The following is a 15,798-nucleotide window of genomic DNA, read 5'->3' on the forward strand; positions in this document are numbered from 1 at the left end:
AAATAGTTTTGGTTTTATTCCAGGCAACATAAATCCTGTCGGCAGTAAACATTGCAGCGACGGACATTTTATAGTGTTTAGGATTTGAACCAGGGCCTGTGGGCAGAATAAACATGACACATAATGGATATTTTTAACTTGAAAAGCTTGAGTTTGTTTCTTCTTTATGTGTATTACTAATGCTAGACTATATGCTGCGGTGCCTCTGCACAGTTATTTGCCCTGAACAGTGGGCAGTGAGTGGATTGGAATGAAATTTAATTTAAAGGAACATTAATCACTCTATAGTGTGTCCACAATGATAGCTGCCTTTAATTTACAGCTGCATTCTGTGAACTTTTCCTCCCACGGACATGAATGCAAAACATGATATGATTATTACAGACTTTGTTTCAAAAAGCTCAAAGTAATTCTAACATGAGACGTGCGGGATAACATTTATACAACTACACGGTCGGCCACTAAGTTTGAATAATGTTGTTTTCAGACGCAAACCTCTGTTAATTGTGGTTTCATTTTTATTGTGATATGTTTGGAAGAGATTGATTAATAAAGATATACACCTTAACTGTCAAATTAAATCACATTGTCACAATAATTTAATGGATAATTAATTGATAATAAAAAAAAAAATTAAACCAACTTTATATGGTATAGAGGTTAGCACTCTTGCCTCACAGCAAGAGTGTCGCCAAATAATGGCCCAATTTAGAAGAAAATAGAAGATAAAGAATTGTATCATTTGGGGCGTGGCTACCTTTGATTGACAGGTCACTAACAAGGCGAGCCGTCATCAGGAGAGAAGCAGAACAATGCGTATCCACGGCAACGTGTCAATAAAGGTATATATAACGTTAGATAGAAAAAAGGACATTTAGCAGTTTGGCCTCATAACTTTGACCCTTTCACTGTATTTTCACTTATTTGAATGTTTTGTTCAGTAAAATGTCTTGTTCAGCATTTGGTTGGACTAACAGACACTCCAAGGAGTCGCTGCTCAGTTTTCTGAGGTAAGTAACAAACATTTTGTTTTTGTTTTTTGCCAAAACTAACATCCCAGTTAATGCTAACATGAATTAGCAGCGGCTTCTCTCAGTCAGTGATCAGATCCCTCTCACTCCTCCACAGTCCAGATATGGTCTGCTCCCCGTATCGGAAACAAGATGGCGACACAAGATGAAGTAACGCTGAACTCGATGCTTCCAACGGGCCACAAACCAATGGGTGATGTCACGGTGACTACGTCCATTATTTATATACAGTCTATGGTTCTCACGGGGTCCTATGGCTTCCTCCCACAGTCCAAAAACATGCACTTAGGTTTAACTGATGACTCTAAATTGCCCATAGGAGTGTAGTTGTCTGTCTCTACGTGTCAGTCCTGTGATAGTCTGGAGACCTGTCCAGGGTGTACCCCACCTCTCGCCCAATGTCAGCTGGAATTGTCTCACAAACTTGTCCATGTTTTGCTAGCAGTGCAGAGCCAATGTGTTCTCATCCCAGCTTGTCAGATACCAACGCTTTGTCACGCTGGCACCCTGTCAAGGATGGTGTTTTTCACTTTCAGTGGTGGAATGTAACTAAGTACATTTACCCAAGTACTGTACTTAAGTAAAATTTTGAGGTACTTGTACTTCACTTGAGTATTTCCACATATGTCACATTATACTTCTACTCCACTACATTTAGCTGACAGCTTTAGTTACTTTTCAGGTCGATATTTAACATAAACACATGATCAATTTAAAGTGATTCTGCATATTTTCTTTTAATTAAACCACATAGCAGTATATTAAGTAGTTCAAATGAGCCCTATCTTTAGAACATTAAAACACTGCTTACATAAATGCATCAATACAAACCATATAGTAATATATTTAGAATATTTTTAACAATCCGAGTGGTTCGATTCTGCATAACAAATACTTTTACTTTTGATACTTTAAGTACATTTTGATGCTGATACTTTTTTACTTTTACTTCAGTAAGCTTCGATTGCAGGACTTTTACTTTTAGTGGAGTAATTTCACAATGACTTAATAAACTATTATTACTGAGGTTTAATTTCAACAAATGTCAAATCAAGTTAAATGTATCATGTTTTTTTTTTAATGTTAAATCTCGACCTGAAAAGTAACTAAAGCTGTCAGCTAAATGTAGTGGAGGAAAAAGTACAATATTTGCCTCAAAATGTAGTGAAGTAGAAGGAAAAAGTTACTTAAAATGAAAATACTCAAGTAAAGTCCAAGTACCTTAAAATTGTACTTAAGTACCAGTACTTGATTATATGTACTTAGTTCCATTCCACCACTGGTAAATAAGTATGTTAAAATGTTTCTTCTTGAAGCCTGTAAAGACCCAGTAAAGTATAAGACATATTTGTCTAGTAATTGTAGTTTATGAAAATTTTACAGTTTGGAAAGTGTGGTTTTACTGGACAATGTTAAATCAACAGATAATTTCTCAAACTGACTAGTTGGAATATTGTCTAAACTGAAGACAAATTGTGTTTTCCAGTGTTTCCAGGTTTTTTTCTGCTGGATTTGATTTTCTACCATTTGTCAGGAGGTTTTCAAGCCAAACCTCAGCTTTTCCCCCCACAGGAGCCAATATTTGTTTATAGTGGTGTATTTGGTCTGGATAAACTGTGACACAAACACTGTGAACATGTGCAAGTCCAAACCAATTCGTCATGGGACAAGACAAGTCTCTGAACAGCTCAATAAATTGCACTGCAGGCAGCGAAGAATGTGTGAAGGACAACAAACCTGACTGGGAGTCTGTAACTAGAATGACCCAGTTTCACCGCACGCCACTGGACTTGTGTTAGTGAATTCTGCTTTCCCTCGCTTTCATTTCCTTGCTCCCTGCTTCGGTAAACCTCTAAATCCTCTTTTTTTCACCTCATTGCTTTACAATGAAGTTTTCTGCCTCTCTTGTCAGAGAAAGACTCAAAGCGATTTTTTTCTTTTAACCCTGGACAAAGAGCTTTTTTGTCTGAATGATCGTTCCCAAACTCTGTTTTTTCGCCAAACATCCATTTTACATTTTGGCGGTAAACTCTTCTCCCACTACGAAGGAGGAGTAGGTATCAGGAGAAATGAATGCCACAGCTGTACTCCTCCAAATTGGCTTGGATGTCCACACCGTGAAGGAAATGAGTGAAAGATGCAAAGACATTTCCTCATAAAACATCTGCAAGTCAACAAGTCTCTTGGTCTCAGGATGAAGATTCTTGATCCGTGTGTTCAAATTGAGTGAACTAGATCCAGGCTTGGTAGACAGAGCTGCTACAGACATGATTTTTAGCTTTTCATGCAGTCTATAGGCTGCTTGTTCATTTTGTTTGGAGAAGAAAAGCTTTTGTGCCTCCAGCAAGATGGTTGAGAAGAGGCATGACAAGTCTGTGGCAGCCATTATAAACAGCTGCACTCTAACCGCAGGAGACACTGAATAACAGCTTAATTAATTAGAAATATTGCATTAAGTTATAAAGAAGTAACTGAGAAATCAGGGAGAGATCAGTGGAAGATGGGATAAAGAGGTCAGCAGACCGATGAGGGATAGAAATGATCTTTTGTGCAGAGAAACATGCCCTTTAACATATTTCTGGGATTGATAGTGCTTGTTTGTTTCTTCCAAAATGTGGCTGTTTTGTGTATCTATAGTGGTCAAGTCAATTTTATTTATATAGCCAAAAATCACTAATCACATTTGTCTCAAAGGGCTTTACAGACTGTACACGGTACGACACCCTCTGTCCTTTGACCCCCACATCGGCCAGGGAAAAACAACAACTTTTTTTTCTTTTTTGTAACGCATGTGTTTATTAGTTTTTGTTTGCAAATTACAGCAAATCAAACAGCAAGACATTAATGCATGCAACAGAGCAAACTTTTTCTCCCCATTCTTCCTCCCATTCCCTCTTCCCCTGAAAAAATAAGTATAAGAAAAACATGTTAAAACTTTAAATATAAGATGAAAATTAAGCAAAAATAAATCCATAAAAATTCAAATAAACAAATAAATAAATGAAACGAAAGTATTGATAACAGTAAGACCCTGAATATGCTATACAGTACGGCCATAGGCCATGGACATAGATATACATATACATACACTTTAATTATTTAGTCAAATACTGAAAACAGTTATTTTGATCATTTTCAAGGATGTTTCTCAGGACATTATATAATACCACCTGTACATTCTACTCCCTCATAGCCTCCTCCTGCTGAAGCATGTTTCCAACATTATGTCTTAAAAAAATTCTAAAAGGTCTCAAGATGTCATCAAAAACATGTTGTTTCCATCTAATAATGTATGTTATCTTTTCCATTGTCATGTTTGATGCCAAAAAACAGGGAGGAAAAAAGAAGAAACCTCCGGGAAGTGGAAGTAGGAGTCACCTCCCTCTAAAATAATACACATCAAACTCAAAATGATTTTTATTAAAAACAGAATGAAGCAAGACTTTCATAATGAAGCTGACCAAAACGGAAAGGCCTTTCTCTTTGTGTTTACAAGTTTGGCTGGCAATAAACCATCAGGGGGTCGGTGTGTCTGGTGTCACATGATGTATGTCTGAGAGGTGTTTTTGTCCGTTGTGGACAGCTGATTGACACATGTCTGAGTAATAGCTCCACCTCAGTGGCTTTCATCAGCTCGGCCTTTAACCTGCACTCTGCAAGTATAGAAAATACAAACTGCATGAGGGCTTTGATGTCGGTTGAGAGGCTTTATGACATGTTGATGGTGTGTTGATATGCAGCGGCATGCGCGCGCACACACACATACACACACACACACACACACACACACACACACACACACACACACTATGCACACACTATGCAGACATTCATTAGTAGGTGCAGTCATGTGGTGTGATGCTGGCAGAGTTATGTCAACTGAGTAGTTTATACAACCTTGTTTACAAAGACAGCTGTGACGCTGTCTGGGAGATCATTTGCAATATATTTAATGTTTAATGTAACATCCATCACAACTTTTACACACACACACACACACACACCAGCCTTTAAAACTGTCACACTGTGTGCACTGCACTTTAAATTGTTGTGTGCTGCTATAAATAAGTACTTATTTATTCATCTATTTTATATATGGCAATTTTTCCATATCTTGTTTTTTACTGAATATTTTGGTGGCCCTGAGAGCTCACAGCACTGTAACTTAAGAAAACACATGCTAATACACAAAACACAAGCAAATTGAGAAAACATCTTCATCAATTTGACAACACAAGGGCAGCATTTAGAAAACGCTGCAAAGACCACAACACAACAGAAGTGTTTCCAGAGGACCATTCAAAGTGATGCACACATCTGGACACGCTTGTGATATTATCACGTTATTTCAAGATAATTATAATTTCACATTATAACGTTATAGCGATCATAGCGTGCTAACCTTAACGGCCAACCGATAGCATGTTAACGTTAGCCGCCGATCGATAGTGTGCTAAGGTTAGCAGGCGAACAAGACCAACTCGGTGCCGTTAAGGGACCAACAAAAATGTGTATCTTTCATTAATTTATTTGATTTGTTTAACTGCAATGTGATTGATAAGGGCTAGCACTATATATCATGTTATAACATGAAAATACCATTATCTTGAAATAGAGTGAGAATATCACATGCGTGTCCAGACATGTGCATCACTTTTAAGTGTCCTCTGGAAACACTTCTGTTGTGTTGTAGTCTTTGCAGCATGTTTTCTAAATGCTGCGCTTCTGTTGTCAAATTGATGAAGATGTTTTCTCAATTTGCTTGTGTTTTGTGTATTTGCATGTGTTTTCTCAAGTTGCAGGGCTGTGAACTCTCAGGGCCACCATAGAATGTTCTATGTCTGTTGGTCTTATTTATTGTCTGTATGTTTAAGCCTGTTTTATACCTTTTACCGAGCAATACCAAAAGGAATTTCGTTGGTCATTGTACAATGACAGTAAAGAATCTTGAATCTTGTTCAAACTGGAAAACTTATTTGTAAATATACACTCATTCTGAATCTGAAGCTGGCACCAAAAGTTATTACAGTGGCACGATTACTTCTATGTTACATCACCTTTTCTTTCAGCAACACTCAGCATGTGTTGAGGACCTGAGGACAGTTGTTGAAGTTTCGAAAGGGAAAGTCTCTCATTCTTGCTTCATATCCGTCTTCAGTTGCTCAACAGTCTGGGGCCTCTGATGTCATATTGCGTGCTTCATAATGCACCACGCATTTTTTAATCGGACACAGGTCTGGACTGCCGAAAGTAAGTAGGGACGTCCCATTTCTGCATTAACGGTTCTTTCACAGATAGTTGCGATAGTTGCCATGGGCACTGTTACACCCTCATATCATCACAGATGCTGCTTTTGAACTTTGTGCTGGTAACAATCTGCATGATCACTTATCTCTCTAGCCCGGAGGACACAAAAGCGGAAAGTGATTTCCAAAAACAAAACGAAATGTGGACTCATCTCCACAACACATTTTTTCCATCTTAGATGAGTTTGTGTTACACGGTCAAGTCTTGACTTATATTTGTAGAAGCAGCAACAAACTGTGTTTACTGTGTTGTCCTTTATACACTCACATTACACCTTTTTTAATGCAGTTCCACCTAAGGGATAGAAGCATCCATTGCTGTCTCTTGGCCTCTTATGTGCAGAGATTTTTTCTGAATCTTTAAATGCTGTTATGGATTGTAGATGGTGAAATCCCTAAATTCTTTGCAATTGTGCACTTAGAAATGTTGTTCTTAAACTGTTTTTAACAAAGTGGTGAGCCTCGCCCATCCTTCCTAGTGAACAACTGAGCCTTTGGAGGATGCTCCCCTTCATACCAGTCACGATGCTGTCACCTGTTACCAATTACCAGTGGTGGAAGAAGTATTAAGATCTCTTCCTTAAGTAAAAGTACTAATACCACACTGTGAAATGACTCCACTACAAGTAAAAGTTTTTTACTACTGAAGTAAAAGTACAAAAGTATCAGCATCAAAATGTACTTAAAGTATCAAAAGTAAAAGTACTCATTATGCAGAATGGACCCACTCAGATTGTTAAATATATTCTAAATATATAATTGCATTATTTGTATTGATGCATTTATGTAAGCACTTTAATTATGTAATAAACTGTTATGAGGTTTAATTAAAAAAATATCTTATCACTTTAATTTGATCATATTTTTTCATGTTAAATATCGACCTGTAAAGTAACTAAAGCTGTCAGCTAAATGTAGTGGAGTAAAAAGTACAATATTTACCTCTAAATGTAGTGGAGTAGAAGTATAAAGTTACATAAAATGGAAATACTCAAGTAAAGTAAAAGTACCTCAAAATTCTACTTAAGTACAGTACTTGAGTAAATGTACTTAGTTACCTTCCACCACTGTCAATAACATGTTTACCTGTAAAGTGAAAGGATAAAAAAAGGTGTTGCTGGCATCAAATTCAGAATGAGCATATTGAAGGTAAACTTAAATATATATGCGGTTTCAATTGAATATTTGTCATTTTGCAAAAGATTGTGTTCTATTTTATTTATGTTTTACACAGCATCCTAGCTTTTCTGGAAATGAGGGTTTTACCTGAGGGGAATACTAAAGAGATCAAACAAAAGATCAAATGTAGGGGCTTCTGCTTTTACATCCGTATTATGTCCACATACTATGATAGTTTTAAGCCTCACTAGGGAGCCCTGTTCGCTGGCTGCCTGCTGCTTCCCTCTAACATCCATCAATAAGGTAGAAGGCTGCCAGGCTGTATGGCTGCTTGCATTATATATCAGGTTTGTAGTAGAGCTTAACTGCACGCATGCAACCATGAAATGTGACAAGCATGACGAATGGACAATGTTCTGCAACGTTCCCCTGTGTCCCCTGTTTCCTTTTGGAAGAACATGGAAAGTATCCACTGAAGTATACGAGACCATGGTAATAACTGGAGACTTAAACAGTATTCATGTAAAGCTGCTCTCATCCATATTTCTATAGTAACAGTGGATATGTATAATGCGAATAGGGTCACTCAAAGTGAGGAAACCAACAGAGAATCTGATCCCCTGACTTTGAGTTTCTGCATACCCATATGGAGCTTTTTAGCACCTTTTAACTCTTTTAGCACCTTTCAGCTCTTTGTTTTAGTTTTATGATCTGGAATGTTCATGTTTCTGTTCACTCTCATTATTTTTCATCTGCAGGAAGCAGCTGTTTACAGTCAAAAATGCTCCAAGAACCCAACAACACCTTTTATACAGTGGTGGAATGTAACTAAGTACATTTACTCAAATACTGTACTTAAGTACAATTTAGAGGTACTTTTACTTTACTTGAGTATTTCCACATTTGTAACTTTATACTTCTGCTTCACTACATTTTAAGGACAAATATTATACTTTTTACTCCACTACACTTAGCTGACAGCTTTAGTTACTTTTCAGGTTTTATGTTTGTATCATAAAAACATAATCAATATAAATTTTTAAAAAGTGATTACGCATGTTTATAAATTAAACCACATAAAGTATATTAAATAGTTAAAATGAGGCCTACAGGGACAGCAGTAAAACACTGCTATAAATATAACATAAATATTTCAATAACAATAATCTTATAATATATTTGTAATATATAAAACAATCTGAGTGGGTCCATTCTGCATAACGAGTACTTTTACATTTGATACTTTAAGTACATTTTGATGCTGATATTTTTGTACTTCTACTTCAGTAAGTTTTGAATGCAGGACTTTTACTTGTAGTGGAGTAATTTCACAGTGTGGTATTAGTACTTTTACTGAAGAAAGAGATCTGAATAGTTCTTCCACCACTGCTGTTATATCATCATTTATTTGTAGGGTGATAATATACTGTTGCTGATAGCTTGTTGAGACAAAAATCTGCTAAAGGAGCACTCTTTTGCCAAGAGCCTAGCTAAAGTTGGTATTTTTTTTCCACGTCCTTAGGCAAAAATTACATAAACAATCTGTCAGCCTATTGCAATTTCAGTGGCATATATGCATTTTTCTGCAAGTACTAGTCATCCTTTGAGATCATCCTGATCCTGATTCTGTTATATAGCAGCAATTCAATTGGCATTGGTTAGCCTTTCCCTTAGCATGAATACTGGCTCGTTTGCTGCATGAACACGTCCTGAAGTGTTTCAATGACACTAAAAATAAACTGCCTTCCTCAACTTCAAAGTATTTGTTACTGGCACTCCCATTTACAAAGAAAAGCCAAACTGCCTACAAGAAAAAAGCTTAAGTTGGCTTTTCAAAGTACAGTCATGGAAAATATTATTAGACCACCCTGGTTTTCTCTAATTTCTTGTTCATTTTAATGCCTGGTACAACTAAAGGTGCATTTGTTTGGACAAATATAATGATAACAACAAAAATAGCTCATCGGAGTTTAATTTAAGAGATGATATCTAGACATTTTCCATGGATTTCTTGATAAAGATTTTGGTTATTATCCAAAAAAACACGGAACATGTCTAGATATTAGCTCTTAAATTAAACTTTTATCAGCTACATTTGTTGCTATAATTATATCTGTCCAAACAATTGTACCTTTAGTTGTGCCAGGCATTAAAATGAGTAAGAAATTGAAGAAAAGGGGTCATCTAATATTTTTTTCCATGAGGAAAATTAGGCTACAGTATGGATTTAAAACATGGCAGAAAGGCTGAAAGTCTCAGATGAAAGCAGCTCTTCTGGAAAGCTCCTCTGTTTCTACTTATGGTGGGCATTAACACATGTTGCAAAGCTGAGTGTGCTCCCCTTGAAGGCAATCAAATTTGTTATTCTTAACTGTTTCCAAAAACAAACCCATGCAAAAGCCAAATCACTTAAGAAATATTAGACCTGGAGCACAGATGAAAGAAATGATTTAGACTATTTTAAGTGATTTCCTGCAGTGCAATACGTTGCACTGTTGTCCATAAACTCTTTAGAAAAACAAATGAGTAGGAATTTATCTGGGACTTTCCTTACTTCCTGTATGGCGAGTATCTCTGCCGTGAGGTACACAAACACTGCAACTACAGTCCCATCTCTAAGATAGCCCTGCGTCGTGGACTGAAACAAACATCTTTTTGTGCAAATGGAGGAGGGAGCCGATCATGTGCTAGATATTATCTATTTATGAAGTGGCAATACAGTGGCCTTCTATGTTCTAATCAGCAGGGTCGGCCTCAGCAGTTTGGCCTCTCAGTGTTGTTTTGTATCTTTAATTAACCAGGAAGTTATATGTATATCTGAATCTTTCTAGAAGGATGGGGATATGCTCTTACCCTTTTTAAATATATATGAATGCAATAGTAATATTTTTTATACTACAGTTTTTAGATACATACATATAGCATCAATCCCATTTGTCACAGTGCAACACAACTGTTCTTATAATTCTGCAGCTCATTGTTTTCACATCTCAGAGAAACAGAGATAGATAACAGAATCGATCAAGAAAATGAATCATTCAGAGAAGGGCTACAACAATATGTGAGCTGCTGTGACACCCAGTGGACAGAGTGGGCAACTCTTCATGCAGTCAGTGTTCACTTTCTATCACAGTGAGGACCAGTGGTGGAAAAAGTATTCAGATCTCTTACTTAAGTAAAAGTACTAATACCACACTGTGGAATGATTCCACTACAAGTAAAAGTCCTGCATTCAAAACTTACTGAAGTTAAAGAACAAAAGTATCAGCATCAAAATGTACTTAAAGTATTAAAAATAAAAGTACTCATTATGCAGAATGGACCCACTCACATTGTGTTATATATTCCAAATATAGTATTAGATTATATGTATTGATATATTTATGTAAAGACAGGGCCCAATTTAACTATTCAATATACTGATATGAGGTTAATTTAAAAAAAAAAAAAAAAAAGTCTAATAACTTTTAATTGATCATGTTATTTATGTTAAATCTCGACCTGAAAAGTAACTAAAGCTGTCAGCTAAATGCAGAAGAGTAAAAAGTACAATATTTGCCTCTAAAATGTAGTGGTATAAAGTTACATAAAATGGAAATACTTCAGTAAAGTACAAGTACCTCAAAATTGTACTTAAGTACAGTACCTGACTAAATGTACTTAGTTACTTTCCACCACTGCATAGTCCTGCATTCAAAACTTACTGAAGTAAAAGTACAAAAGTATCAGCATCAAAATGTACTTAAAGTATCTTGTGCATTTATGTAATCAGCATTTTAATTTTGTCAAGGAGGGATTCATTTTATCTTCTTAACATACTGTTATGAGGTTGAATTTCAACAAATGTCTATCACTTTAAATGTAATGCTTATGTTAACTTTTGACCTGAAAAGTAACAAAAGCTGTCAGCTTAAGTTACTTGTGTCGTAAAAAGTTAAATATATTGCATCAAAATATAGTAGAATAGTAGAATAGTAGAATAGATATAGATATAGTAGAATAGTAGAATATAAAGTTACATAAAATGGGAATACACAAGTACAACTTCATCAAAATCATACTTAAGTACAGTGCTTAAGTAAATGTACTTAGTTACTTTCCAGCACATTGAGGACTGCATGTGATCATAATTAACTGACAGGCAATGGATAATTTATTGATGCAGTTATCATAGATAACATGAAATATAGACTAATAAATTCATATAGTAAGAATACAGCAGCATTTTCAGGTGTTTAAAGAAACAGTTTGACATTTTGCAAAATATGCTTATGCTGACAGTGTTATGAGAGGATGGATGTACTTTCATATCCATACAGAAAAAGCTACAGCCAGCAGCCGACTAGCTTAGTTTAGCATAAAACTAAAAAAAAAAGGAACAAACCGCAAACCGTACATATTAAACAAATGGTATACATTGTGCATGTTGGTGCATTTTGTCACTTTAAGACCAAGGGGAGACATATTGGACATGCCCGGGCGCAGTAATGAGATGGGTTAAATGCAGAGGTTAATTAATCTTAACCTTAATCTGCATTCCTTCTAATGGCAGGCAGGGGCCGACGCCACTGGCTGTCTGTGAGAAAACTACCCTACTTCTCACTTGATTTATTACCTCAGTAAATATTTTCCGAATGAGCTAATGGAATCTGTTGCTAGTTTCTTCTTTAATATAGCATGATCGTAAATTTTGGTCCAATTTAGAGTAAAATAGACGATAAAGCAGAGACTTGTTAGGGCTTGGCACTACAACAGCAGCCTGACAATCAAGGAATTAAGAAATAATAATTTAATCGTTTTTTTTCTGTCCATCAGGATTCAGATATAACAATGAGCATCAATGGCACTGTATACATTCAATTAGCCGTGAACTCGTTTTTGGGCGTTATCTATGTTCTTGTCTGGGAACCTTTTCACAGTGTGTTTTCAGATCATGAAAGTCCAATTTTGGTCTTTTTCAGGGTTCGGTTGTACTAAAATACACCCTAAGAAGTTAATTGTTTTCTTTTTACTCACCAAACATCCTAATTTATATCAGTTAACTTAAATTATGGATGCAACTTTCCAGGCTAGCTGTTTCCCATTGTTTAGAGTCTTTGTGCTAAGCTAAGCTAAACTGTGTTAGCTGGCTGTAGTTTCATATTTAAACGGCAGACATGACAGTGGTTTTGTTCTTCTTATCCAACTCTTATAAGCAAGAAAGCAAATAAACAAATATTTTAACTACTCCTTTATGCGTAAACAGTGAAGAAAATCATTATTCATCATCATCAGATTTACAAAAAAAGATGCACAGAAATGTAAAAAAATATAAATCACAAAACAACAAATATAAATCTGAATCAAATAAAAGTCATCAGCATGGAGAATCACAATAACACAATTAAAAAAACGTAATGGCCTTTACAACAATAATTTTGCTACAAAATCATAAAACAACAGTAATAAAAGAATAAGAAGCACAGATATGGGTAGTAAAACTTAAGCTCTTCTTAACATTCATTCATTCAGGTTGTGCAGTGCAAGACTCAACAAAACGACAACAGTATCTACAACAAATTGCACAGATATACCATGTATTTATATTTGTAATTCAACAATTTGAGTAACTTTTCGAATACATTCTCTTACTGTTCAATAATAATGAAGGGCAACATTTAAATTTAACACTAAGCATTCTTCAGTATAATAAATATCAATTCTCTCAAAACATTCTCCTGAGATTTGTAACTGTAAATATCTGTTCATAGGTTAACCAGCACTAATTAGCTATATTTCCTTCATCTTCTTCTGACTTTTCCTCTGACTTCATCCCTGTTTGTTACTGAGGACACACCGCTCTGACTTCTAAATATACCCTAAGCTGCTTGTTCAACGACCGCTCGTTTACTGGCCTTCAGCTGGTAATTTTCCCCACACTCAGAGCCCACAACGGGGTTCACCCTACCTACTTGGTTCTGCATGCTGCTCTTCATCGACCTGCGCATGGAGGACAAGCGACTGCGGAAACCTTCTCCAGAGAAAAAATAAAGCAGTGGATCAAAGCATGAATTGGCAGCTGCCAGGCTCAGTGTCACCACAACATACTTCTGCATGGCAAATTTCTCGGAGCAGGTGGAGTCCTCCCGGGACAGGAAATGCAGGTGGATGGTGCGCTGCACGTGGTATGGCATGAAGCTGATGAGGAAGGTCAGCAGGACGATGACGATCATCCGGATGACTCTGGTGCCTGTGTCCCGCTGGCGCTGGGCAGAAGGGTTGCGGGACATCAGGGTGCGGACTATGCCTGCGTAGCAGATCAGGATGACCAGGAAGGGCAGCACAAAGCCAATCACCAGAGATATGTAATTCAGCACGAACAGTTTCTTCAGTGCTCCACCTCCTGGAGGCTCAAAGCACTTGGTTTTATTTGTTTTGGGATCAACAGTCTGGCCACCCATCAGGAAGGGTGAGGATGAAAGACAGATAAACACCCAGACACCGAAACACACCAGGCGCGCGCGGTGCTCTGTAACCAGCCGCAGGTTCTGCACAGGGAACACAATGGCAAGGAAGCGTGTGAAGGACATGGCAGCCATGAAGTAGATACTGCAGTAGAGGTTTACATAGAGGGCGTAGGAGCTGATGCGACAGAGGAAATCCCCCTGGTTCCACTGGCCCTTGTTGACATAGTAGAGGACTCGCAGTGGCAGAGTCATAACACACAGCAGGTCAGACACTGCCAGGTTCATCATGTAGACGTGAAAGGGTGAGCTCTGGCGGCGCGTTCTGATCAGCACCACCAGAGCTAAGCCGTTCCCAACCAGGCCAAACACAATGATGAGGGAGTAGGCTGTGGAGTAAACCTTGTTACGGAAGTCATCAATGGATGGACAGTCGGTAGAGTTGATCTCTACGCTGTCAGTTAGGTTTGGCATCATTTGTGGGCACACCTGCAGCTGCAGAGACAGAGACACATGATGGTATGAGCAAACAGAGCATGTCAGTGATGTGCAAGAAAAGCACACAGCCTGCAGAATGCAATGACTGTGATGTGGTAGATGGTTTCAGAGATAGGGTGTATTTTCTGCGTCTGTGCAGTAGAGGAAACTGAGAAAGCAGATAAGCATTTTTTACTTTTCTTTTCTCACGTGACAAAGGTTCTGCTTTTCTTTTGGGTCAAACAAAGTGAATGAGTCTTTTTTTCTGTGTATAAGAAATTTTTTGAGAAATGGCATCCTATTGCTCATGAGGAATTCAGACAGAGTTACAACCCGCTCTATGTAAATCCCTTGGATGGATTACATGTAAATTCCACTGTGACGACGGAGACGGGAGCATACTGAGGACACACTGTTTATTTTACCATCTGTATATCTGCACATTAGTGGCAGCATTAGTGGTAGCATTTGGAAATGCAAAGAGAATTTATAAAACATTTTCCTCGCTGCTATGAATGATACAAAATGCATCCAGTGAAGAGAAAGTCATGCACTTTCCTGTAACCATGTTTATCTGTGTTGCTCTGATGCAGTTTGTGTAGCAAATTAATATAAATGAATGTTATCAAGTCGTACATTCATTCATGCATGCTGACAAACTGTTTCCATTGCCAGTCTTGTTTGCTTTTTATTAAGCGAGGTGAGTGAAGCATGCTGCATAACAGATACTGAGTGTTAATAAAATGTTAATAAAAGTAAAAGCAGAGGTAAAACTTTAACAAGTATTTAGTCATGACTGCAGAAAGTTTTCCTTCCTTACCTCTGAGCTCCTGTTTGATGTCAGAGTGCTGCAGCTGGTCTGTTGATCTTGTCCTCTGGTTGATGAACCGCAGTGTGTTTCTCCTCTCCGCCTCTCTGACTCGTCTGCCAGATGTCGTAGCAGCAGCAGTGGGAGGTCGCTGAAGCAGGTGGCTGCTTCCTCACAAACTCAGCTGTTTTAAAGCTTTTCAAAGTAGGATTGGTCTGTCTCTTCTTCTGTGCAGCGGAGCAGCATCAAGTGCAATGACATCACCAACCATACAGCCACACATTTACGATAAATGAATGAAGAACTCAGTCCAAAAAAAGATGTGCATTAACTCTGAATGCACTTATACATTAATTGAGTATTTTAATTGTTTGCAGCCTTTATTCTGCAGAAAATGTACATTTTACTCCCCTACATTAGTCAGTTAGTTAGTTAGTTAGTCACTTTTCAGATGACACACCATGCACTGCCAAATTTGGTGATTTTGAATTTTTCAGATAAACTGAAAAATTCCATCTTCCTTCAGCTACATAAACTATTTATAGTGAGTATATATAGTGCATGTTTTTAATGAGGAATTGTCATTGTCATGAGGAATTGTCATCTGAAAAGAG

At 37.2% G+C, this 15,798-nt stretch overlaps 1 protein-coding gene across 1 annotated transcript; it reads right to left on the reverse strand.

Moving 5' to 3' along the window:
• Positions 1-13,314: 13,314 nt before the first annotated feature.
• cysltr1 (cysteinyl leukotriene receptor 1) lies at positions 13,315-15,247 on the reverse strand. The gene is made up of 2 exons (XM_059345669.1): positions 15,197-15,247; positions 13,315-14,394 (listed from the first exon to the last, which is right to left on the reverse strand). Exon 2 carries the CDS (start codon positions 14,374-14,376, stop codon positions 13,315-13,317), a length of 1,062 nt encoding a protein of 353 aa, XP_059201652.1. The 5' UTR covers positions 14,377-14,394; positions 15,197-15,247.
• Between the last annotated feature and the right edge of the window lie 551 nt (positions 15,248-15,798).

The sequence above is a fragment of the Centropristis striata genome, chromosome 12 (genome assembly GCF_030273125.1).
Source record: "Centropristis striata isolate RG_2023a ecotype Rhode Island chromosome 12, C.striata_1.0, whole genome shotgun sequence".
Lineage (NCBI taxonomy): Eukaryota > Metazoa > Chordata > Actinopteri > Perciformes > Serranidae > Centropristis > Centropristis striata.